At 42.1% G+C, this 26420-nt stretch overlaps 1 protein-coding gene across 3 annotated transcripts in view; it reads left to right on the top strand.

The window, feature by feature from the left end:
- Positions 1-26420, top strand: part of ADGRA1 (adhesion G protein-coupled receptor A1) — a 1158413-nt gene that overhangs the window by 1115897 nt on the left and 16096 nt on the right. For all 3 annotated transcript variants that reach the window (XM_029609977.1, XM_029609976.1, XM_029609978.1), the window contains one exon: positions 25655-25750. In XM_029609977.1, the coding sequence (XP_029465837.1) occupies positions 25655-25750 (96 nt within the window). The remainder of the gene's footprint in view (positions 1-25654; positions 25751-26420) is intronic.

Below are 26420 nucleotides of genomic sequence, written 5' to 3'. Positions count from 1 at the left end.
TTGTTTTTTGTGTTCCTTAATTGCTGTATATTCTGCACATTCTCCCCACTGCCGTTTAGAGGTCTTGTGGTGTATACATGCACAAGTTATTGATTTACTATAGGTTTTTTAGGGGGGGGCGGGGTTGCATTTATTGATTACTTGATGTATGAGGAGCACATTTTACTGAAGGTATTTCTTTTGACATTGATTGTAAAAATGAATACATAAATAATAAAAGAATTTATGTCTTTGTTCTCCATTTGTGTGAATATCCCATAGAACATTGAATCTGATTATCTTATGATAAGGGGAATGGAACAGCTCCCCTAAGAGGAAAGACTAAAGAGGTTAGGACTTTTCAGCTTGGAGAAGAGACTGCTGAGGGGGGATATGATAGCGGTGTTTAAAATCATGAGAAGTCTAGAATGGGTAGATGTGAATCGGTTATTTAGTTTAGGGGGCACTCCATGAAGTTAGCATGTGGCACATTTAAAACTAATTGGAGAAAGTTCTTTTTCACTCAACGCACAATTAAACTCTGGAATTTGTTGTCTGAGCATGTGGTTAGTGCAGATAGTATAGCTGTGTTTAAAAAAGGATTGGATAAGTTCTTGGAGGAGAAGTCCATTACCTGCTGTTAATTAAGTTGACTTAGAAAATAGCCACTGCTATTAGTAGCAACAGTAACATGGACTAGACTTAGTTTTTGGGTACTTGCTAGGTTCTTTTGGCCTGGATTGGCCACTGTTGGAAACAGGATGCTGGGCTTGATGGACCCTTTGTCTGACCCAGTATGGCATGTTCTTAAGAAAATTATCATGAGAACTGGATTTCTTCCTTTCTTTCAGAGTGGAGTAGTAGCCTAGTGGTCAGAGCAATGGCCCTGACCCATGAAAGTGAGGGTTCAATTCCCTATCAGGGGTCACTAAAAGCAAATTACTTCTCCTGCTGGCAAAAAATGCTGCCCACACTCTGTGGGAGAGTAATAGGGTTTAGCATCTATAGCTGACTTACAACCCTTCATGACAAAGTGCGTTAACTAGAGATGAGAACAATAAGCATTAGGTTTATCTAACTGCAGGAGAAATTATTTAAGTTAAACACTTATGAGCTTTCCAGCTATAAGAGAAGCTAAGAATTGGAACCTGTTATCTAGTGCAGTGGTAGAATCTCTATCATTGATTGGTTTTAAGAGCAGATTAGATAAACATCTGCTTGGGAAGGTTTTGGTTTTGGATCTTGCCTTCAAGCATGACTCCTTGAAGTCCCTTCCAGCCTTATCTTTCTATATTTGAATGATATCATGCAATTATTTTTATAAATGCAGCAGATTTATCTTTGAAAAGCATTATTAATAATTTGAATACTATTAAGACAGTGCATTAACTCAATTTATATGCTTTAAATGTAATAGGGAGGGTCCAAGATGTGATATATTCTAAGACAATATTTTGATAGCCAGGTTTTGCAACAGTCTGTTAAAAATATAGAATATACTTAGTTAAATGATAGCTAATACAAAACAAAAGGGAAGTATAAAAATGGGACTGTTTTTCATACAGAAGGAAAAAGCCAGCTAATAAGTCATTAGATTTTGAAACCAGGGAGCAAATATTTCAGAAACTATAGAGAGAATGTGGGCAAAGAGACAATAATAAAGAACTATGCAGCTGGGAATGAGAATCAATAGAATTTAATAGAAAAAAATAAGATAGAAGTTAAAGAGACTTAAAAGAATATTAAAGCAAAATCTACCAAAAGATGTCTTTCATTTTATCAGCTGGGAACAGATGCTGCCCATATCCCTAGCACATCTGCTTTTACCATTCCTCTGTGATCATTGTTCTCAAATCCTTGAGAACAGGCACAGGGAAGATGCTGGTCAGAAAGATTCTAAAAACACCTCTCAGCAGTCAAAAGTCAGCATTACGTCAAATTGATTTTTCCCTCTGTTTCCAGCCATGATCAGAACTTCAATGATATTTCTGTCTTTGCCCTTCAACACCAGACACAGAAGAACTGAAAACACTCCTCTGTGTTTAGCTGAATTCTAACAATGCTGTTAAAAGCACTCTTAGATAATGAATAGATTTCAAAGTTCCCAGAGTACCACCTGACGAAAATCATCCACTGCCTTGAAGATGTGGGAAGATGAGGCCTACAACAGTGTCAGCTGGTGAAATATTAAACTGCATAGGCAAAGTATATTTATATTGGGAGAATGGGGGTCAAAAGAGAAATGTATTTATATTGTTATATTCCACTTTTCACAGCACTTCAAAGCAGATTACATTCAGGTACTGTGGGTATTTCCCTATCCCCAGAGGGCTTACAATCTAGATGAGGCAATGGAGGGTAAAGTAACTTGCCCAAGGTCACAAGGAGTGATAGTGGGACTTGGTTCATAGCCCACTGCTCTAACCACTAGGCTACTTCTTTCCCCAGCAGGGATCCTCATTCCCACTCACCCCTACATTTTCAGTTTAATAGCTGACTCGCTGCAACATGACTCATTGACTGAGAGAAACTGCATTACAGAGATGAGAATCAGTTAGAAATGTAATTACCCTACTGGATGTCTAGAAAGTACAGCTCTCAAAGTATAAGGTTTTTAAGATTCATAGTAAAGTTTCTTGGTTACAGAAATGAATAAAAGCTAGGTAGGGGACCTGAGTTGTAAGTATCAGCTGCTAATGGCGTACAACTTTGCTGAAAAGTGCTGTAGTAAGAACTATGCCAGTTAGTTCAAGTCTTCTGCTTAAGCATCCCTATTGTTTAATCAGTTAAGTATAGATCTAAACTTGCTAATATACTTTTCATAACTATATTTGAATGTAAATTTGCAGAAAGGTCTCTTCTGTATGTCAGCATAACTTTATGTTCTAGAAATGTACAGTAGTTAAAAACAAGTCCTAAAAATGCAACAAATGAGGCCATTTTTTATTTGTTCTGAATGGAACTAGTCGAAAATGGTTTCTGCCAAAAATATCCAAAAGGCTGGGAGCATTTTATTTATTTATTGTTAAAAATGTATATCCCATGATGCATCCATACGTCATGACAGGTTACAACTGAACAAAGATAAAAATATATTAAAACTCAAGGTGGAGTGCCTGGGAATGTTTATATCACACCTAAACTTGGATCTTTCATCTTTTCGCTTATATATTATGTCTTGACATTTGCAGAGGCCCTTGATTCTGTATATCCCTATCGTTAAATTTCTTTACAATTGCAGATTCTCCATGCTTGCTGTATTTGGACTGATCAAATTAGTTGCTACCAAGCTAAGGCGAGAGTACATTGTACAAATCTCATCTCTGTGTTCCTTTCCTCACTCCAAATCACATGAAAGCTTCACTGATGTGTACTGTGCTGTTCGTACCTCTGACTGTGCATGTAAAACTGCCCCCCAAACTCTAGACCACCACAAAAGCCTCACCTCGAGTTACTAGTTGACCCTCCTACAGTGTTATAAATAGTTGACTAATAAAAGTCTCCAGGAGCAGCCCAAAGCATGGAGATGGCTGTCACAAAGTGCTAAAATAGCATATGTTGTGGTAACTGAAAAATAACCATACCTTTTTTTTTTTATCGCAGGCGCTATTCATGCAAAATTTATAGCAATATGATGAATCTAGGCCTAAAGGGGTAGATTTTAAAAACATACGCGCAGGCGTCCATGTGCGCATGCTACCTGGTGCACGCACAAGCACGCAAGATTTTATAACGTTTAAAATCCGAGGCGGCGCACAGAAGGGGAGGTAGAATTTTGCACGTTTCTCGCAGTGACGCATTGCAGCCTTCCCCAGTTCCCTTCCATCTAGCCTAACCTTCCTTCCCCTTCCCCTCTCCTCCCCACCCCCTAAATGGTACGTACCATCGGGTTTTGTTTTTTTTTTAAGTTGCTGCTCCTCCGGAGCAGAAGCAGCTTGCGCGTGCCAGCCGACTGCCGGTGCGCACTTCCTCGGCACAGCGGCAAATGGCTGCTGTACCAGCGCCTCCAGCCCCGCCTCTCCCCGCCCCTTTTACCACCCCTTTTCTTTGGCTCTGCTCTTGTACACATATCGAGGGTTACACGGTGGCCAGGCCCCTTATAAAATGCATCGGTGCACTCAAGGCCCAGCCATGCACATAACCCCCGTTTTTTAAGTGCGCCGGCCATTTAAAATTGGGCTAAAAATGTCTGTTTCAACAAATATGCTTTGAACTGCTTTCTGAACTCTTTCTGACATACTATGAGGTGAACTTGTTTGGGTAGCTAATTGCACAAGAGAGGTCCTGCAACCGAGAATGCCGTCACAAGTCTCACCTAGTCAAGCAGCTTTCAAGAAAGGTACCTCTGACAGATTGCAATTAGCAGAACTTAATGTTTTATGCAGATAATAAATCCGTAAATTAGCATTCAAAACAGATATAGAATGAAAATAAATAAAGTTATGAATCAAGATTGCAATCTTGAAATGAACTCTCCATTGTAAAGGTAACAAATGAAAAGACTGCAAAGTAGGAGTAACGTGTAGATGCATGTCAATACCTGACAACACGCATGCGGCAGCATTTTGGACTAGCTGTAATGGCTGGATGGTACAGGCAGGGAGACCCAAATAGAGGGAGTTACAATAATCTAGAGTGATCAACATTAGAGTTTAAAGGCCAAAATGAAAGTTGTTTTCATCCAGAATTGGTTTTAATCTTTTTAACATTCTAAGCTTGAACCACACAAATTTAGGGGGGGGTCATTTTCTATGCGGATCACACACGATAGCTAAATCGGGGCGGGTTCTGGGCAGCACCCGCACCGGAAAGGGAGGAGTCAGGGCGGCACCGGGGCGGATGCCGCGAAGACACCGCTGACGGCGAAAAGGTAAGGACCCTTTTTGCCACCAGTTTTGCGCCCAATAGCACCACCTTTTACAAAGGCGCTATTGGGTGCGAAAGCCGGCAGCGATCGCACCACAGAGGTGCGATCGCTGCCGGCTTACGCAGGCCCGCCCCCTGCTTCGCCACCCTGCCCCCCATTACTGCCGGATTTTCTAAGGTCTGCAATCTTAGAAAATCCAGGCCTTAGTAATATTATGAATACATGTTTGCTTTGAGATATTTGAGGCCAAGAAAACACCAAGATTTCAGGTATGTTGAACAATAGGCAATGCATGCCCATGAAAGAACAAAGAATTTGGACAGTCAGCCAGGGGAGTGCTACTCAGGATTATCAGCTCTGTTTAACTAACATTAAAAGAAAATTTATTATAACGTGACCATTGTTTAATAGTTGGTAAGTAAATTACAATTAACTGTAAGATAATATGCCAAGAAGAGTGAATCACTATGAAAAACTGAATGTCTATGTACATTTTGTATCTACAAATCATATATAATATATTTTTATTAATCCAAAATTTAAAAAATACAAGAATATGTAAAACAATTTATTTTATTTTTAACAATTTATCTACTAGAAAGACTCATTCACATTAAAAAAAATATACACCACACACCACTCATACATCATATTTTGTTGTTTATGTATGATGTATGAGTGGTGTGTGGTGTATATTTTTTAATGTGAATGAGTCTTTGTAGTAGATAAATTGTTAAAAATAAAATAAATTGTTTTATTTATTTTTGATTGTTTGTATTTTTGCAATTTTGGATTAATAAAAATATATATGTTTTGTGGATTCTCTTAATTTGTTATGGTAAATTTATGATGTGTATTATTAATTGCCTTATATTTTGAATGTGTAAATTTTGTAGCAAACACCTAGACCCGCAAGGAGCTTGCAAAAAAATGGACTCCCTGAGGTCTTCCAGTACTTTCCTGCCCCCAAGAAAGCCAGCCATGACCTGCTGGCCCTACCTGAGCCTCCCCCTCCCACCCCACAAAAGAAGAATTTGGGCCTGGACCTACGTGATTGGTCTTAGCCAAACCCAACCAGGGCCTTCCCTGGCCTCTCTGATCCCCTGTCTAACCCCGGAAAATTGTTGAGACCAGGGAAATCCTTAGCCCTCACTTTATTTATTTAAAATAATTTATTTCCCACCTTCTTTGGGGTTCAAGGCAGTGAACACAAAACATTCATAACAACATTACAAGAACAAAACCAGAAAGTAGGCTAATCTAACACAGAGTCCTACGTAAATGAAACCTGTGAGAGCCACCTTCTAATAAAAAGAAGGCTCCATACAACAAAATGGCACCAGCAGGTTCTAAAGTGATGTCACTTTGGTGTTGGCCTCATTGCAGCTGGTGCCATTTTTAAATGTACTGCAGGCCAGGAGAGGTGCAAGTAGGCATTAATCCTCCCTGTTGGATCTTAGGGGAACCCACATGAAGAAGTAAGTGGGGACCAGAGACCTCCCCAGCCCCAGAATGTTTTCCAGAAAGGCAGTTAGGGAGTTGGAGGGGCCCAGGAAGGTCCTGGATGGGATTGGCTAAGCCCAGGCAGGTAAACCCTGACCCTGAGTCTTCTTTTGCAGGGAGTAGAGGAGTCAGGAGAGGGGGTCAGAAAGTGCTGGGGAGCCCCTGGCAGGCTTTCTTGGTGTCAGAAGGCCTCAGAGATGCCCATTTTAGTTTTGAAGTTTTTTGGGGGCTGATGTTTTTTCAGTTTGGTAAACAAACCAAACCGAAAAAAACATGAATCATCTGAAATCATGAAAAAACAATGAAAATATATACCAAAACAAAAATCTTGGGCCTGCAAATCCTTATATGTTCTATTGGTATTTTCATGAAATCAGAAATCAAATTGGTGAGCTAGGGACATAATGAAGAATATGCATGGCCATTTCTGGATGTGCAGTTTTCTTAAATCATTTGATCCTTTGTGAAAATATGCTTCCAAGTATGTATGTGGTATGTTGTGTCACAATGATAACTGTACTGACCATCTAGATATATTTTCAGTCTAGCAATCTTATGCGACGCATATTTTATCACTCATACTGAGGATTATTTTCAAAACTTTTAATATTGGTAAATAGATGTTTTCCTGCATAAAGAGCTTGTCTGAAAATTGCATCCCTCTGCATGCAGTAAAAGTAGGCATGTAGTTCACAGTGCATATAGTTTTACCTGTGGAGGGAGGGGGTTACATCAAGGGAGGGAAACTACGCATAGGAATTTCATTTTGAAATCTCTGGGGTAGATTTTTAAAAACTGCACGATCGCGTACTTTTGTTTGCGCAGCAGGCGCAAACAAAAGTACACTGGATTTTATAAGATACGCGCGTAGCCGCGCGTATCTTCTAAAATCCTGGATCGGTGCGTGCAAGGCTGCCGATTTTGGGCAGCCGGCGCGTGCCGAGCTGCGCAGCCTGTCTCCGTTCCCTCCGAGGCCGCTCCGAAATCGGAGCGGCCTCGGAGGGAACTCTCTTTCGCCCTCCCCTCACCTTCCCCTCTCTTCCTCTACCTAACCCACCCCCCCCCCCCCCGGCCCTATCTAAACCCCCCCTTACCTTTGTCAGTAGATTTACGCCTGCGAGAAGCAGACGTAAATCTACGCGGACTGCTGGCGTGCCGTGCTCCGACCGGGGGCTGGTCCGAAGGCCCGGACCACGCCCCCGGGCCGGTACCACGCCCCCGGTCCCGCCCCCGAAATGCCGCGCCCCGCCCCCGAAACACCGCGTCATCGGGTCCCGCCCCCGACACGCCCCCTTCCGAAAACCCCGGGACCTACGCGCGTCCTGGGGTTCTGCGCGCGCCGGCGGCCTATGGAAAATAGGCGCGCCGGCACGCAAGGCCCTGCTCGCATAAATCCGGGCGGATTTACGCGAGTAGGGCTTTGAAAATCCGCCCGTCTGTGCATACTTTTCCACCTGCTTTATTGCAGGTGCAAATTCCATGGGTACAAAATGCCTGCATTCCCCCATTGGCCCAGATTTTCAAAGGTAAACTCAGCAGAGAAATTGCCTTTACAAATTAGCTTTTATTGAATCTTGCCCGACTCTGGCCGAGTTTTGCTCTTCTAGGAGCTGCCTCAGGGGACTTATCAGCCACAACTCTTGGCTCTTCCACAAGCACACTGTTTTTTAAGTTCTCATACATAGTTCAAATGTATGAAAAGATTCAACATTTAATATCTTGCATACATTAAAAAACAGTGTGCTCTTGGAAGAGCCAAGAGTTGTGGCTGATAAGCCCCTGAGGCAGCTCCTAGAAGAACGAAACTCAGCCAGAGTCGGGCAAGATTCAATAAAAGTCCTTTTTTACCGATCCTTTCTTCGTGTTTATCGCTGCTACCCATCTTGGATCGGCTTCTGCTTTGTTTTTTGGGAACTTTACAAATTAGCTTGCAGACCTATGGGTGCAATGCCTCTTTACAGATTGCTGGTGAGACCTCACCTAGAATATTGTGTCCAGTTTTAGAGACTTTTACCTCTAAAGGGATAGAAACAGGTTGGAAGTGGTCCAGAAAAAGGTTACCAAAATGGCGCAAGGTTTTGCGTCATGAAAAAAAATAACCAGAACTGAATTTTTTGGGAAGACCAAGATTAACATAGGTGGGCACTGTGCAAGCCCCCATCCCTTATCCCATCCTGTGTAGATTTTCTTGGCAGTGGCTACAAGACCCTTTTAAATTCAGGTAAAACTTTGTATCTCCTGCGTTTTTAACCTCCCACTTGCCTGTCTCTGCTGTTTCTCACTCTCCCTCTGTAGTTAATGTAGTTACTTTATACATTGTTAATCTCTCAGACTGCTGAAGAACAATTATGTAAATAGGCTTCTAGCATTCCACTCATCCAAAGCATTCCTGAACGTTTAAGGATCTGAGAGGAGTCGAGATAATTACCTGCCAAAAGTAAGCAAAAAGACTTAATGGCCTCAAACCTTTACATGACTAGCCCAAATGCAATAGTGTTTCCCCATTCAAGTTATCCTTCCTAAAGGTGCAGGGGATTATGAACTGGCATTAATTCCAATGTCTCCAGGCCCTCTTAACTCCTGCACCTTTAATTGGCTGACTCAGATGCGACATGACCTTGCTGCTAGAAATGAGGGAAAGAACCAAAAGTGAAGGGACTGAGGCCCATCTGTGGCTAAACTTCTAGTGTGCACCAAAAGTCATATGAAATGAGACTTAAGGTCCTAAATACTGTGGGGTAGATTAAAAAAAAAAAATACGCGCTGGCGCACACAGTTTATAAAATCCATGGGAACATGCGCATGGGGGGGGGGGAGAATTAAGCAAAATTGTGTGGCGACGAGATCAGGGCTCCCCCAGTTTCCTCCCAGTCGCTCCAATTTAGGGAGGGAACTTTCCTACCCCATACCCTAACCTTCCTTCCCCTTCCCCTCTCCTCCCCACCCTCTAAACCCCCTTTTTTTTTTTTACCTTTTATTTTACAAGTTACTTCAGGCCCGACCCTCTCCGCCCCCCAGGCTAGCCCTTCCCCCCCCCCCCTCCCCAGTCCACCCCTCTCCACCCTCCGGACCGCCCCCTTTTCAGGACCCGGCACTTACTCGTGTCCTGGGGTTTGCGCGCATGGCCGGGCCCGTTTGAAAATTGGCCCAGTGCGCGAAAGGCTCAGCCACGCGTGTGAACCCCGGGATTTATGCGCGCCGGGGTTTTAAAATGTATGTATACCCTAGATGAGAGAAGGGATGAGGGGATATAATAGAGAAACTCAAAGGTGTAAATGAGGCACAAGAAGCAAATTATTTTCAGGGACTTGGGGGGTAAACATTGAAGCTGCATCTGAAAACATATCTTAACTGAAAGAGTAGTAAGTGCAGGGAATGGCCTTCCAGTGGAAATGGAAACAAAAGTAGTAATATCATATGGAATAAGTACACAGGATCTCTATTGGCAAATGGATGAGGCTGGAGTCCATGACCTTTCACTGGGAGTGAGATAGGTTGATGCTTAAAGGCCCGATTGCTTTTTTCTGTTGGGTGGTACTGCAAGACATCCCTGATATGGAAGCACTTTAAAGTGAGGGAGGACCTGCATTTTGCTCAGTGTATTGACTGCAGTAAGGCCATCAGTCGAGGGAAAGCACTGGGAAATCTGACATATCCTGGTATGTATCACATACTCGACCTGTGCAGACGCCTACACCACCACATCCTCCCTCTCATAGTCCCTCTCACCTGTCCCACCCGCCTCCCTCCCCCTTTTTTACCTATCACCAGGACCTCACCTTTATGATTCACAAAATCCTTTCAAGAGAGAGAGAGAGAATTATTTTATTGTAGATATATATATCGCCACAGCAATCAACTTTAAAAGATGGGAAGGCCAATATTTAAAGCAGAACTTAGACAGATAAATACTACTTATCCAGCTAAGTGGCACCTCTGATTATCCATCTACTGTCAGCAGGGGGCCACTTAGCAAGATAAGTGATTTATCTGGCTAAGCTTTTAGGGCCCTAGGACTGTTCAAAAATTAGCCGGCTTAATTTATCCAGCTAACTTTAAGATAGCCAAGTATATTCAGCAGCACAGCTGCACCTTTGAATGTTCAGTACTAGTTATCTGGATAAGTTTATCCAACTAACACAGCCATGAGGTTGCTGAATATGGATATTCAAATGTCTACATGCATTAACATAAATAAATTAACAATCTACAAATTATAACCTACAATTACTCAACTGCTGTTACGATCCTGCTCGCGGAGCCCATCCCGTGAGCAGGCCTTCACTTACCCCCAGACTGCAGCTGTCATCTGTCTTCGCAGCCTAGTGCCGCCGCTGAGTTGTTGCTCCTTTGTGGTGTGGAGCCGTCGCCACCGACCTTCTTTTTCACGGCCTGTGCCACTGCTGGAGCTCTGCTTCTGCAATGGGGGGGTTTCCCCGCTGAGATTCCCCTGGGCGGCCAGAGACCGCCACCGGCGCTGCCTCCTTCTTTGCGGCCCTGAGCCGCTGCCGGGACCTCTTCATCCTGTGGCCTAGTGCCACCCCAGGATGCCCTCACCTTGCGATCTGGGCCTCTGCCGCAGCCTCCACCTCTGCGCGCCAGTGGCCGACTCCAGAGATCCTTTTTGCAGCCTGTGCCGCCACCAGGAAGCCGCTACCGGGGCCTGCTCCTTCTGTCCATGCAGCAGGGAAGCCGCTGTCCATGATCCTGCTTCATCCCTGGGCCCTCCTCTGGGTGCCGGCACACACCTCTTCAATCTATTTAAAGGGCCAGCGGCGGGAAAAGCCCGCGGCCCCACCAGAAGTCCTCATCTGCTCACTTCCTGCTTCAGCCCTATAAAAGGGCTCAATTCCTGTTTCTCGAGGCCTTTGGATCCAGAATTCACAGTTGTCTGTGTTCCTCTTCGGGTCAAGGTCCTCCATGGTCTTAACTTGTCTAGATGGCTCGTAGTTCTGTGTTCTTGGTCTCCTCGTCCTGATGTTCCTGGTCTTGTCCTTCGTCGGAGCCCTTCGTTGCCTGTCTCCTGTTCCTGATGTTCCATGGTTCCGTTCCTGAAATTCCTGATGTTCCAGATGTTCTGTGTTCCTGATGTCTTGGTCCTGATGTCTTCGTCTTCACCTCTGCAACCAGTTCCCAGATTCCTTTCGTCTACCTTTCCTGGAGTGATACCATCGTGGTCTGTGACCAGCCCATGGGGCTGTGTAGGGTGCTTCGTGGTACAAGGTCTTCTTCTCGTCTGTGGTGCAAGCCTCCAAGAGACTTCTGTTTTCAATGCCTTGCTTCTGAGAATCATGAGTCTTGAATCCTGAGTCTTGAATCCTGTCTTGGTTTTTGGAGTCCCTTGTGTCGGCTTCCGTCCATGCCTAAGACTCTGCCAGAACCTGCTCTGCTTCAGCGTGATCCATGACCAGCCACAGGTGGCTGGGTAGGGTGCACCCCAGTGCAGACCTGTACTGAATCTTCATCATGTTCCAGTCTCAAGTTACACTTCCTCGCCTGGAGTCTGCTTCGCGTTCAGCGTAGTCCTCGACCAGCCATGGGCGACTGTGTAGGGCATACTGCGATGCAGTTCTCACCCAGTACTTTCGTCTGAATCCTGAATCCTTGCCTGAGACTTTCCGAGTAACCTGAATCCTTGTCCGAGTCTTCTGAGTAACCTGAATCCTTGTCTGAGTCTCCTGAATATCCAAGTCTTCATCTGTGTCTCCTGAGTATCCAAGTCTTCTGAGTCTTCCAAGTAACCTGAGTCTTTTTTCTGAGTCTTCCGAGTAACCTGAGTCTTTGTTCAAGTCTTCCAAGTTCCTGAGTTCCTGTCTTGTCTTATTCCTGCTCTCAGCCTCTGTCTGGCCTCATACATTCTTCGTTCCCAAGCCGCAGGTCTGAAAGGGCTATTGAGTGGCTGGAGGGCTACTCTCATGACCAGCATTGTGTTGCTGGGTCACACTGGTGCGTGTAGGTCCAGCGGTGGGCTGATCTTGCTTTGTTCCTGTTCTGAAGTTCCTTGCCTTGGTTCCAGTCCTGCTTTGTTCTTGCTCCGCCCATACTTGCATGCTCTCACCTCCCACAGTTTGCTAGCGACCATGTCTACATCACCTCCCACAGTTTGCTAGCGACCATGTCTGCATCAGGATCCGTAGCCCGCAGTCACAACAACTACCTAAACTCCTGGGAGTGGCTGCTCCCTTCTTCATACACACATTCAGTTGATGATGGACATCACAACAAAGCTTATTCCAGTATCATTTTAAACATTTTTGACTATCTAAGCCAAGGCCACTCAATTAGCCGTGCTCTATGAAGAGGGCTCCGCTGTCCAAGTTTGGCTCTGCCAATAGTTTTCAGATTTTCACTGTAGGTCTGTAGAAAAGCGATAGTCATTACCCAGCTGATGAAACGTAATTAATTATAAAGTATCCTTTGGCTAGCCCACCCTGTTGATGACTCAAACCAGCCCCCGGACCGGAACATGGCGCACCAGCAGCCGACCTGCCTGCCTTGGGCAGGTGTAACTTTTGAAATAAAGGTGGGGGGGGAATTAGTTAGGGCCGGGAGGTGGGTTAGTTAAGGGAAGGAAAGGGAAGGTGGGGGGCACCGGAAAGAAATTTCCCTCCGAGGCTGCTCCGATTTTGGAGCGCCTCGGAGGAAATGGAGGCAGGCTGCGCAGCTCGGCGCGCACAGGCTGCCGATTTTGTGCAGCCTTGCACGCGCCGACCCTGGATTTTAAAAGATACATGCGGCTACGTGCGTATCTTTTAAAATCCGGCGAACTTTTGTTTGCGCCGGTTGCGCATACTTTTTAGAAATCTGCCCCTATATGTGTGCAAAAGGAGTCAGCAGATATATACACAGTGTCTGAAAGACATTTTTGCACATACTGTGAGAGTTGATGGGTGTAGTATTGTACTGTGCAAATGTGTATACATAGGCATAGCTAGCCAGAAGACAGTGTATGACATAAGAACATAAGAAATTGCCATGCTGGGTCAGACCAAGGGTCCATCAAGCCCAGCATCCTGTTTCCAACAGAGGCCAAACCAGGTCACAAGAACCTGGCAATTACCCAAACACCAAGAAGATCCCATTCTACTGATGCAATTAATAGCAGTGGCTATTCCCTAAGTAAACTTGATTAATAGCAGTTAATGGACTTCTCCAAGAACTTATCCAAACCTTTTTTGAACCCAGCTACACTAACTGCACTAACCACATCCTCTGGCAACAAATTCCAGAGCTTAATTGTGCGTTGAGTGAAAAACAATTTTCTCTGATTAGTCTTAAATGTGCTACTTGCTAACTTCATGGAATGCCCCCTAGTCCTTCTATTATTCAAAAGTGTAAATAACTGATTCACATCTACTCGTTCAAGACCTCTCATGATCTTAAAGACCTCTATCATATTCCCCCCTCAGCCGTCTCTTCTCCAAGCTGAAAAGTCCTAATCTCTTTAGTCTTTCCTTATAGGGGAGCTGTTCCATCCCCTTTATCATTTTGGTAGCCCTTCTCTGCACCTTCTCCATCGCAACTATATCTTTTTTGAGATGCGGCGACCAGAATTGTACACAGTATTCAAGGTGTGACCTCACCATGGAGCGATACATAGCCAAGCATAATATATTGCTAAGCAGTGCCACTCCTCTTGCTGCATTATGTACCTATTATTTGTGATTTTAATTACCAGAGCCACTGCTGTTGCTGCTGTTGCTCCAAGTTACTCTTTATACCTTTGGGTAGTTTTGCCTCTGATCCAGCTGTCTTTGAGGTTCTTTTCAAATTCCCTTCATGTGCAATACTTGAAGACTCTCCCTGGCAATCAGATGCTTTTCACACTTACTACACCATTGATGGACCATTGAGCCCTTTATGCCACTCCTGTTATTGCTTTGCCCCTCTTGGTGCCTTGGGCTTTTAATGCCATTTGTCTTTCTGCCTCAGCGCTCGCTGTATATCTGTGATCCTTGCCACTACTCTTCTTGCTCAATTGTTGTGATCCTACTGTTGGAGATTTTAATTGCCAGTGCCATTGATACTGCCACTCCATGCTGCTCTTGGTACCTTTGGGTAGTTCCTGCTGTGCTTTGCCTGCCTTTGAGGTTCTTTCCTTTCCCATATGGTATTTGCCAGTTCTTTGTCTACATGTAGCCAGATAACTAAGAAACTTTACTGGCTATGTTTGAATATAACCGGTCAGATTTTTTTTTAGTTATTTGTCTTATGTGGTCAGGTTACTTGCTACTTAACCCAATATCTTCAAAATAAATGTGGTTAAGTGGTGCTGTGTAGAAGAAAAGGAAACAAAAACATGTCAAAAGACCTGCAGCCCAAGCCCCTCCCTTCTTGCCAGAATTTCAAAGAACCTGTCAGTCTGTGCATCCCCCCACCCTCCAAACCCCCTCCTAAATTAGCAGTCATGTCCTGATCTGCAGATCATGCCCTTCCAAATCCGGACTCAGTTCTCAAAATATACTGTGTATAAAGTATGATTGCTCTCTCCTTCATGTACCCCCACCCAACTACCCCAGTATTAGTCCTGGGCTTTCCACCCCAGCCCCCTCCCCATCCCCCAATAACATGTAACCCCTGTATGCCCGGGGTCACCTTTCCAGCCTCGGGAGCATTGTAGTTACAGTCCCGAAGTGGGGGAATAAATCTCCGAGGCCGTGAACTAGGGGCAGGATAACCTGCAGTGCAGGTATCAGGCTGAGAACGCTTCATATAAACAAACCACTCTCCAGACTCAAGTTGTGCTCCAAATAATTGATAGTTTACTGCAGAATTTTCAGGATCAAACATAATGACAGTAACAGTTCAGGTAGATGCAGAAATTAAACAGAAGTAAACTTCCAGAAATCTTAACTCTTCTCCTTAAAGCTCCTCTCTTTAAATAACAGTTTCTTCTTATAGCAACTATACATAGATTATGCTTTCAATGCTGGAAGCATCTTATTCTTCCAGTGCTGGAGACATAAACTGTGAGTAGTTTACGCATCCAGCACTGCTCGTTATAGAAGCAGTGTAGAATCACCAGGAGTGATAAGTTTTATACCACTGTTAAAATTACTCTACCAATTCTCCCAGTCCATGTGCAGGTCGAGACCTCCTGGCTTTTCAGCCTCAACTGCCCCCATTTCACCCAGATTCCCCCCCCCCCCCCCAATCTAGTCTGTTTTTTACTTTTAAGACATTTATGATCACGCACTCCAGATAAAGATCAGGTGTAAATATACTTACGTAAGCTGCCAAATCTACACATGTAATTCTCTTTTAAAATTGCAACTTACACACGTAAATATTGTTCCTTCCCAGCAAAACCAATGGACCATCCCTTTTTCATACACTTAGATTTACTTGTGCACCTTTATTTATATAAGTATGTTATAGGTTTTAAAATAGCATAAGTGCAAGTATATATTTACATGTGTACATGTTGATTTTTAAGGGCACAAATTTTAAAACTTCATTTTTAAGTCAAATAGCTGGATAAGTAGTGCTTTTAAGACTTATCTGGCTAAGCCCTGGCTTTGCTACTACTTAGTTGGATAAATTGGAAATTATCTGGATAAGTGCTGCTACTTAGCAACATAAATCAGAACTTAGCCAGATAAGTGCAATGTGTATTAACATGGGGTTTTTTTGCAAATGTTACAAGGTGCATTTATATGTATTTTAGAACCTGCATATTTCATGCGTTTACGGGGCTGTGCACAGCTGTCTGAAAGTTTTCTTCTGAGTATATTACTGCTATAAAAAATTACCATTGTGTCAGAAATGCCACCAATTTTTTTTTTACCTTTGTTGCTTCATAGTATGTAGAAGTTCAGTTGCTGAACAATTTTGAAATTTGCTTCTAAATATCCCCTGATTGGTACACATTACCTATACTAAGGTATCATGGAGTGTATGCATAATTAATATACAATAATTGCTTATACATCTTTCAATTTAACAAGGGTTGTCATGCAGAGTTCCCTGTGGTTATGGCATCAAGTATTTCTTAGTTATTTATTGCACAATAATGTAGTCAAGTCAGAGAGCTGAACTTCTGACTCTTCCAGCAGTTTTACATTATCTATGTTATGAATTTAAATTGAAGACCTGGCAGGATTAAGTAGAGCAAATCTGTTGTATGTTTATGTTAATGTCTGTCTTGTTGCTTTGTTAATTTATTAAATATTTTGGATATTTAAATTGTGAATGCTATGTTTCAATATAATTTACGTTTTGTAATATTTGTTTCACTAAAGTCTAAATATTATGTGTTTTATATTTTGTACCCAACATGGGCCTCTATGGGAAAGATGAATTATTAAATTTGAGAATAAACTTGACTGGTTCTCTGTGTGTTAGGCAGTATGTTTATCCTGTATGACCTCCAATATGAAACTCAGTTTAGAAATGATGGCCTTTTGAAAAAGAAAAGTTCAAAATCTTAGACACCCATTGTCTGTAAATGGCTACGGACTAAATGTATTACTTTACTCAAGTATTTGTGAGACTATACTGAATACAAGGATGGTGTAAAAAGGGAATGAGGCAGCTAGTCTGCAGCATTATAATAACACAGTGGAGCCAGGGTTGCATTACCTTATTTATTTTATTTAACGTTTTTCTATACCAGCATTCAAGATAAAAATCACATCATGCTGGTTTACATTTAACAGGGGTGTAAAATGAAAATAAACTAAAAAACTGTAACAAGTGAAGAGAAACTGTGAAGTTACAATAAAACAGGGATGTTCAAAACTGGGTGAAGAAGGAAAGACTAAAGGAATTTAACATAAAGAGCAATTATTTACAATGTTCTAAGAATGTCTGACTGTGGTTGTCGTTGAATTGAGATTCAGTTGGGGTCTGGAAAGGCTTGATTAAACAACCACGTCTTAAGCCTTTTTCTGAATGTTAGAAGGTACGGTTCTTGACGAAGATCCGGTGGAATGGAGTTCCATAGGGATGGTCCTGCTGTAGAGAAAGCCCAGTCTCTAAATATTATATGTTGAGAAGTTTTAGTATGGGGTACATGTAGTGATTCTCTGTAGGCTCCTCTAATGGGTCTGGAGAAGGTATGTTTTCTTAATGGGATTTGTAGGTTGAGCGGAGCAAGGTGATGGGTGGCTTTATAGATAGTGGTAATGGACTTATGAATGATTCTGTAGTGAATTGGCAGCCAGTGTAGGTCTTTGAGGATGGGAGAAATGTGGTCTCTTCTCCTCGTGTTTGTCAGTATTCTGGCTCATTAGGAAGTATACCTCCCTGTCTCTCCATAACTCCCCACACACATATTCTTTTCTTCCCTCCCCTCCCAGCTGCTGCCTGTCACTGGTTTTTTGGTTCTCTTTTACTACCCTGAAAATGTTTTCCACCTCTGTACCTGCTCTGGGTTCAGTTCTCACACACACAATATACCAAGGGACTTTGCTAGTACTCCCACAGGCCTACCTAGGGGCTAATTCTTAGAAAAAAAAAAAAGGGGAGATACTTAGGGACTTCTATACCTTGGAGCTTCTCCAAAATACAAAAAAACATGCACACATTCAATGAGTCAGTATACCACAGTCCAGGTATTTGGTAAGTTTATTTGAGCACTTACTAAGCGAAAAGATAACACCAAAAGATGAATAACAGCAAGCACTGGAGATTTGTTTTCAAGCAAATGATAATAAAAACTACTATACAAGTTTTAAAAGATACATTATAAAGATAGCAAGGCTTACTTTCCTGATAGACTTTGAGATGGGCCTAAGAAATCCATCTGCTGACTCACCCCTGGATAACTGAAGTGTAAAAACGATGCCAAGATCATTTTAGTTTTGCTTACATTTTATAATGCTTGTCTAACACTGCTTGAAGCAGGAGTGAGTCGCCCTCCCTCCTTTCGTTCTTATCAGTTCTCAGCTCACAGTTCAGTACAACTGCTTCTCAGACCTTGATACTGCTTGGTGTTTACTTTCATGCCCTACAACTCCCAATTGTCTGATTTTTGTCTGACAGTTCTCATGGATTCAGTGCATAAGCATTTTTTAGTATAAACATCTGCATAGCCCTTAGAAGCAATAATAGCCATAGTTCCCAGAGACATCTAGAGAGGTCTCTAATCATAATAGCATTTGCAGCATGTGTCATGGACATCTTCCTTCTCTGTGGCCTTTTGCCTGATAATTCTTGCACTAACTGAGGTTGGCTAAGTATGGCCAGAAATTAGACAGACCCCTATTACATTACAGTACCTCTCCTCAGGCGCTCCTCACAATCCTGTCATTGATCATCTCCATCTCCTCTTCTGTCTTCCAAACCCAGAAGATGGCATGGGGAAACAAGATAGAGGAGGATACCTAACTGGGAATGGGGGATTGGAGGAGAGGAGAAAGGAGAAGGATATGGGGGTGGGGGAAACAGCATCGGCCCACTGGAAAATTTCTTGATGTGTTGATGTAATAAACCCTGAATACAGTTGATTCAAAGTAGACCCTACAGCTACCCACATAGGAACAACTTTCGAAATAAAAGGTTCACATTCATACATGAATATGAATGCTGTATACATGATCCTATGCAAAAAATGTGAACAAGAATTCTACATCAGTAAAACAAGTCAAAAATTAAGAACAAAAGTCAATCCACATAGACATAACATAAAACGTTATAGAGAAAAACAGATTAACAGCTCAGCAGGTAAACACTTTTCAAAAGGAAGGTCATATTCTTAACAACCTCACAATCAGGGTACTTAAAGGGACCTAGGAGTACACAAGAACAGAAAACATTTGAAATTAGGATGAATATTTTGGAACAAACACAAAGGACTTAGTAAGGGCATTGACCCATAATAAGGGTTAATAAGGGTTTTTTATGACCCATTAACAAACAGATCTTTTCCACTGCAAATTTTGACTTCTTCATCACCTCTATCAAGCCTCAGCCCCCATCCCCCTTCCCATTAATGAGCTAAAATGGCATATGCAGGCAGCCTAAGACATAGAAACATAGAAATGACGGCAGAAGAAAACCAAACGGCCCATCCAGTCTGCCCAGCAAGCTTTGCACATATTTTTTCTCTCATACTTATCTGTTACTCTTGGCTCTTAGTAACCTTTTGGTTCTATTTCCCTTCCACCCCCACCATTAAAGTAGAGAGCAGTGATGGAGCTGCATATAAGTGAAATATCTAGCTTAATTAGTTAGGGGTAGTAACCGCCGCAATAAGCAAGCTACACCCATGCTTATTTGTTTACCCAGACTATGTAATTCAGTCCTTGTTGGTTGTTCTTCATTCCCCCTGCCGTTGAAGCAGAGAGTTATGCTGAATATGCATTGAAAGTGAAGTATCAGACTTTCTCCCCTGTCATTGAAGCAGAGAGCTATGCTGGATATGCATTGAAAGTGAAGTATCAGGCTTATTTGGTTTGGGGTAGTAACCGCCGTAACAAGCAAGCTACCCCCCGCTTTTTTGTGAATGCAAATCCTTTTTTCCACATTTCCTCTTGCTGTTGAAGCTTAGAGCAATGTTGGAGTCTTAGAGCAATGTTGGAGTCACAGTAACCGTGTGTATGTTTATTGAATAAGGGTATTATCTCCAGGTAGTAGCTGTCATTCCTGCGAGCCACCCACTCTTCATTCACGTCCTCTTGACTTTATGGATCCACAGTGTTTATCCCATGCCCCTTTGAAGTCCTTCACAGTTCTGGTCTTCACCACTTCCTCCGGAAGGGCATTCCAGGCATCTACCACCCTCTCCGTGAAGAAATACTTCCTGACATTGGTTCTGAGTCTTCCTCCCTGGAGCTTCAAATCGTGACCACTGGTTCTGCTGATTTGTTTCCGATGGAAAAGGTTTGTCGTTGTCTTTGGATCATTAAAACCGTTCAAGTATCTGAAAGTCTGTATCATATCACCTCTGCTCCTCCTTTCCTCCAGGGTGTACATATTTAGATTCTTCAATCTCTCCTCATAAGTCATTCGATGAAGACCTTCCACCTTTTTGGTCGCCCTTCTCTGGACCGCTTCCATCTTGTCTCTGTCTCTTTGGAGATATGGTCTCCAGAACTGAACACAGTATTCCAGGTGAGGCCTCACCAAGGACCTGTACAAGGGGATAATCACTTCCCTTTTCTTACTCGATATTCCTCTCTCTATGCAGCCCAGCATTCTTCTGGCTTTAGCTATCACCTTTTCACATTGTTTCGCCGACTTCAGATCATTAAACACTATCACCCCAAGGTCTCTCTCCTACTCCGTGCACATCAGCCTTTCTCCCCCCATCAAATACAGTTCATTCGGATTTCCACTCCCCATATGCATGACTCTGCACTTCTTGGCATTGAATCTCAGCTGCCATATCTTCGACCACTCTTCCAGCTTCCTTAAATCCCATCTCATTCTCCCCACTCCTTCCGGCGTGTTCACTCTGTTGCAGACCTTAGTGTCATCCGCAAAAAGACAAACCTTACCTTCTATCCCATCCGCAATGTCGCTCACAAAGATATTGAACAGGAACGGTCCCAACACCGATCCTTGCGGTACACCGCTTAAAACCGCTCTCTCTTTAGAGAAAGTTCCATTTACCATCACACATTGTCTTCTGTCCGTCAACCAGTTTGCAATCCAGGCCACCACCTCGGCACTCACTCCTAAGCTTCTCATTTTATTCCCCAGTCTCCTGTATGGGACTGTGTCAAAAGCTTTGCTGAAATCCAAGTAGATGATTCTGTACTGTTTAAAATCAGTATAACTGCACTGTTTCTTCACTGACCTGTTCAAGAGAGGGTAAGTCTCAAAAGCTAGTCACAGATGTATTAACTAATTTGTCAACCCTTATTTCTACATGCTTTTAGGAAAGTTTCTTCCTGGCTCTTACAAAGGTACATATTTTCTCTTCCAGGCACAGCCACAGCATCTAGCCTGACACATTAATGTTGCTAGATAACAAGGCCCTGGTTCATTGATCCAGTTTCAATTGAATAAGACTTTCCACTAAAAATATTCAGTATTTTACTGGCTAGAGCTACATAGCTGATGTGTTGTCAGAAAAGACTAGAAAAAGTAATTCATCAAAATCCTTGATCATTCTGTATCATCATCTTTTGTAGGGCATGATTTTTTCCCATTCTGTGTCTATGGGAAAAATTCTTAGTAAACAAGGCCCTTAGAAGCTTACTTTGCATGATGGTTTCTTTTAGAAAAAAAAATTAGCTCTTGTCTAACTTAGAGTTATCTCCTTTCACTTCTGTCACTGGGTAGAGCATTTTGTGGCCTGGAAAATGCCTAAGTGAAGAACCTTCAGGCTTATTAACCTGTAGGTTAATCTGATATAGTTTCACTTTCTTGTTATTGTGCAAACATAAACATAACCTCTGTTTTCCACTGTTTAACAGGAAGATAAAACTAAAATGAAAAAGTACCATCTTTTACCTTATCATAGTAATTTAGCCAGCTGCAAGTTTGGGGCAATTAATTTAAGATTCTATTTAGTGTGAAATCAATTTTATAATACTATTCTGATGTTGCCTTGGTTGTCAGATTTCCAGTGGTTTATTTTAACTGTCATTAATCCATGGTACATTGAAGTGCCACCTGCTAAGCTAAAGAAGAATGTAATTCTATAAACGGTTTCTGCAAATTCAAGGCTTTGGATTACAGCAGCAGTACTAAAAAATAAATATTAAAATTCAACTGGCTGTCAAAATAAACAGATTTATTAAGATCCTCCTCTTTTCTTGTTATTTTGTTTTCATTTTAGTAAAAATGTTAATTTTTTTTAAAAGTAAATTTGGGGTACTTGTGTGTTGATTTTTATGAGAATATTGTGTTGATTTATCTCAGTCATATGTACAAAGCAAAAAAGTAGCTTGCGCGATTGATGACTTGGGAAAGACTTTTTAAAATAATGTATTTGGCATGACAAAAGGGAATAAGAAATCATATGAAGGCAGGCACAGAGAAGGAGATACATAAAAACTTCTCTACTGTACGACACAGGAAACAGCAGCTTCAACTTGGCTATCCGGTGGAGGAGACTTATGTCAGAGGGCAATCGCAGATGATAGCAAATACCCAAGAGAAAAATTATAACACTATACAAAATACACTCTGCCTTGTCAGTACTGGTTCCAAGTATCAACCAAGCTACTTGGGATCCTCTGTTTTCTGTGTTAAAATTACTAGAGCTTTAGTCCTCAAGGGTCACAAAACAAGTCTGGTTTTCAGAGTGACCAAAATATACAAATAACTTTGGTGCTTGTACCAAATATATGCAAATATATCTAATGAATTCATTTGCTAGAAGGGGATCTTGAAGAGGGATTAGTGGAATAATGTTTTAATGTTTAGTTATATTATGTGAAGAATGTGTTCTTGATTGCATTTTCAGTTATTTTGTTCTATTGTATTTCATAATGTGCTTGTATGGGGTTATGCTTTCTGATTTAATGGGTGTTTTGAGACTTGTTTTTATGTTTGTGTTAATCCTGCTTTTGTAATTCTCTTAAAGGTAGATTTTAAAAGCCTTGCATGTGTAAAACATGACCACATATGTGCCTAAGGGGGTCATTTTCAAAAGCGATTGCATGCGAAAAGGGACTTTTCGCATGTGAAAAGTCCCTTTCGCATGCAATCACTAAATGGGGGAGGAGTCTGGGCGGAGTCAGCCCTGGAAGAGGAGTCGGGGCGGCACCGGGGCCGGCTCTGCAGAGACATCGCTGGCGGCGAAAGGTGAGGACCATTATCGCCGCCAGCAGCCTGCACACCGCAGTGGTGTGATGGCTGCCGGCTTTCACAGGCCCACCCCCCGCTTCGCCCCCCCCACCCCCCACCCCCCATTACCACCGGATTCTCTAAGGTCTGAGAGAATCCTTAGAGAATCCAGGCCTAAGTGAGATGCTACGTGAGTTTTAGAAAACTGGGAATGCATGTGTACATTGAGGTGTGCATGCCCAGAAAAAGTAGGTGGAAAAGGGGCAGGGTATCACATGTGCAATTCCATGTGATGAAAAGGAGTTGATTTGTACAATGCAGCTAGCAGACTGCACTGTATAAAAAAACAACCCTTTTTATAATTTTCATCACTTACAAGGTCAAAAATTATTTAATTATGTCAATTTTAAAATGGATACCTCTGAATGTGTTTGTAACACCACCCCGCTAACCCCAACCCACCTGCCGAAAACTCGCTCCGATTCAAAGTTCCTCCTTACAATGGTCCATATATAGAGTATCTGACTGAGCCCTAGTAAGATATTTTTGTGCACGGCGAGATATGTGTGTTTCTGGGTGCACGCGTGACCCTTTTAAAATCTACCCTTTAGAATCTTATTAAATAAGAAGGAAATTTTGAAAAACATTTACATGCTTATAATTGGGTTTTACATGTGTAAATGCACTATACTCGTCTAAGCAGACTTTTGAAAATAGCTACAATATATGCCATTGAATTGTCCATAGAATATTCACTTGGAAGTGCATAAATGGCATTTTAAAATTGCTACGATAATATGTTACATTTTAAAAAATTATCCTATAACATTTGTGGACCCTTGTTGCTATAGTGGGGTTGGCTCAAACTACAGGGAAGGCCGCAGGACTAGGCTAGTTGGAGACTGGTCAGGAGCTTCACCTTACCAGCCCCTTTCCCCTTGAGTCGAGCCCTCGGGTTCTGAGGGCCGGCAGGTCTTAGGCGTGAGTCTCTTAGGAGTTGGTAGGAGCATAGGTCCTGGCTGAAGCTAGTGTCGGAGGCAAGCGGGAGTCGAGAATGGTCAAGGCCAAGGCTAAGGTTGGAGGCAAGCAGTGGGCAAGAATGGTTAGAGCTCAGACTAAGGTTGGTGGCAGGTGGCAGGCAAGAATGGTCAGAACTTAGGGTAAGGTCAGTTGCAGGTGGCAGGCAAGAATGGTCAGAGTTCAGGCTAGGATTGAATCCAGTATAAGGGCAGGTGTGGGAGACACTGAGAAGGATGGAGACCGCAGGGCTGGATGGATGAGGCAAGGTGGGCTGGAAAGACCAGGCAGGCTAGGGATCAGGAATGCAGAAACTCACTCTACAAAGAATGCAGGTGATCCATTGCTGAGGCAGAGAGTGAATGTCCTGGAAAGCCCTTTAGGCTGGGAGGCTGATGTCATCAGTGGGTGCCTCAGGCATTTTCCCATCACGGGCCCTTTAAGACTTTCCGAGTCTGGCATGCATGCGCCTAGGGGCACCTTGGGAGGAACCTGGAGCAGCAGTGTCCTGCCAAAAAATGTGTTCCAAGAGCAGCATCTCTCCGCATGGGAATGGGGCTGGCTCAGCGGTGGCGGCAGATGACACATTTTATATGTATAATAAGTTTTATAAATAAATACAGTAACTAAATAGATATTGATTATGGACATCCTGAAACACAGGCCTGTTTATGGTTCATTACAAATGAATCTGGGAAACCTTACACTAGGACAAAAAAAAGGAAGGAGATCGTGTCAAAAATTATAGAAACTATAGTTTTAAGCAGCACGCAAGCTGTTATTTAAAAGGCTCTGCTTAGAAATGCTGCTCTAAGCATTAACTTTATAAAAAACGACCATTTAACTCAAAGATTTGAAAATCAAATGCTGTTAACACAATTTTATTGTTCTGCAAAACTGACAGTAGCAACTTTAAATGGCAGCATGATTCTCACATGCCTGGGTTCCCTCCTTAGTACTGATAATCTGCTAATGAGCACGTCAACATCTTTTACAACAAAATGTGAGCTCACCAAGGTCTCATTTCTCCAAAATGTTTGAGCTGCTGAAATAACCAAAAATTTTTGAGCTCATAATATATTTTTTCTTGTTGGAAAATAAAATGGCATCGTAGGCTCCTCTATCTAATGTTTTGCATATCTTTGAATCTTGCAAAATGGAGGCTAGTATGAGGTTGTAATGATTAGAGCACAGAACTGTGAAATTTACAAGCAAGTGTAAATCCCCTGTGTTTACTTACTGTTTGCCCTTCAGTGTGTAATTCACCTTTTGTCTCTATGATTTCCTTAATTCTTTTCCCTACCACATTGTAATGCATTGTACAGGAATATAAAGTGATTTTAGTTTTATTATTCTAGCAGAGGTTAGCATAGCCCTTCGGTGTTTACATATTGATGAATGGCTATGCTATGTAGGGATTATGGATATTTATAACACATTTAAATTCCTTTCCTTGCCTATATTTAAATGAGATCAACCAGTTGTTGAAAATTCTGAGAAAGATCTTTTACTTCGCTAATACAGCATACTGTTTGCAAATGTCACCAAAGGTTGTTATTAATCAGAGGTCATAAATAAAATATGAATTATCATTTTTATTTACAGATTTTATCTGATTGGTGGAGGTGTCCCTTTCATTATCTGTGGAATTACAGCAGCAACCAATATCAATAATTACGGGAGTGAAGAAAATGCACCATAGTAAGTATGATATAAGGACATAATAACTCTAAAAAAAAATAAAAAGACATATTCTGTATTTTCTAACTTTGTTTTTACATTTAATCAGCAGTCAGTGAATTATTTGCCTATGCCCCTTAGAAATTGTAATTTGTGTTCTCAGAATTTTACAGAATCCTGGCTTATGCCATGCTGTTGTAACCACTGATTGTTCTCAATGCTGTTTGCTAAAATTCTGCTGTAATTTTTAGCCTCCCAAGAATATGCTGCATTGTGGGTAATAAATGGGCTGCTACATTTAAGCCTCCCAAGAATATGCTGCATTGTGGGTAATAAATGGGCTGCTATATTTAAAACCAGTGGGGTACAGTGGATGGCACTATAAAGTACATAAGGAAGGATAATTTTCAAAAACTGAGCATGGCGGCATATGCGCACGTATATGGCTGCATGTAGATCTATGCTTGTATTTTATAATCCATACATATCATATATGTGCATATTATAAGATATGCATATGTCTACTCCAGTACATACACATGCATGAAGACATCTATGTGAATACATGCAAGGCATTGAAACAGTATATCAATATATTGAACATGCATACTTTTCCCACATATTTTAAAAATATGTGCGTGAATATTTTACATTTGAAAATCAATTAGAACTTACTCTTGTATGTTGGGAT

Source organism: Rhinatrema bivittatum, chromosome 7, assembly GCF_901001135.1.
Source record: "Rhinatrema bivittatum chromosome 7, aRhiBiv1.1, whole genome shotgun sequence".
NCBI lineage: Eukaryota > Metazoa > Chordata > Amphibia > Gymnophiona > Rhinatrematidae > Rhinatrema > Rhinatrema bivittatum.
Note: the sequence above shows the minus strand (reverse complement) of the source record. Positions and strands in the feature narration are given on the sequence as shown.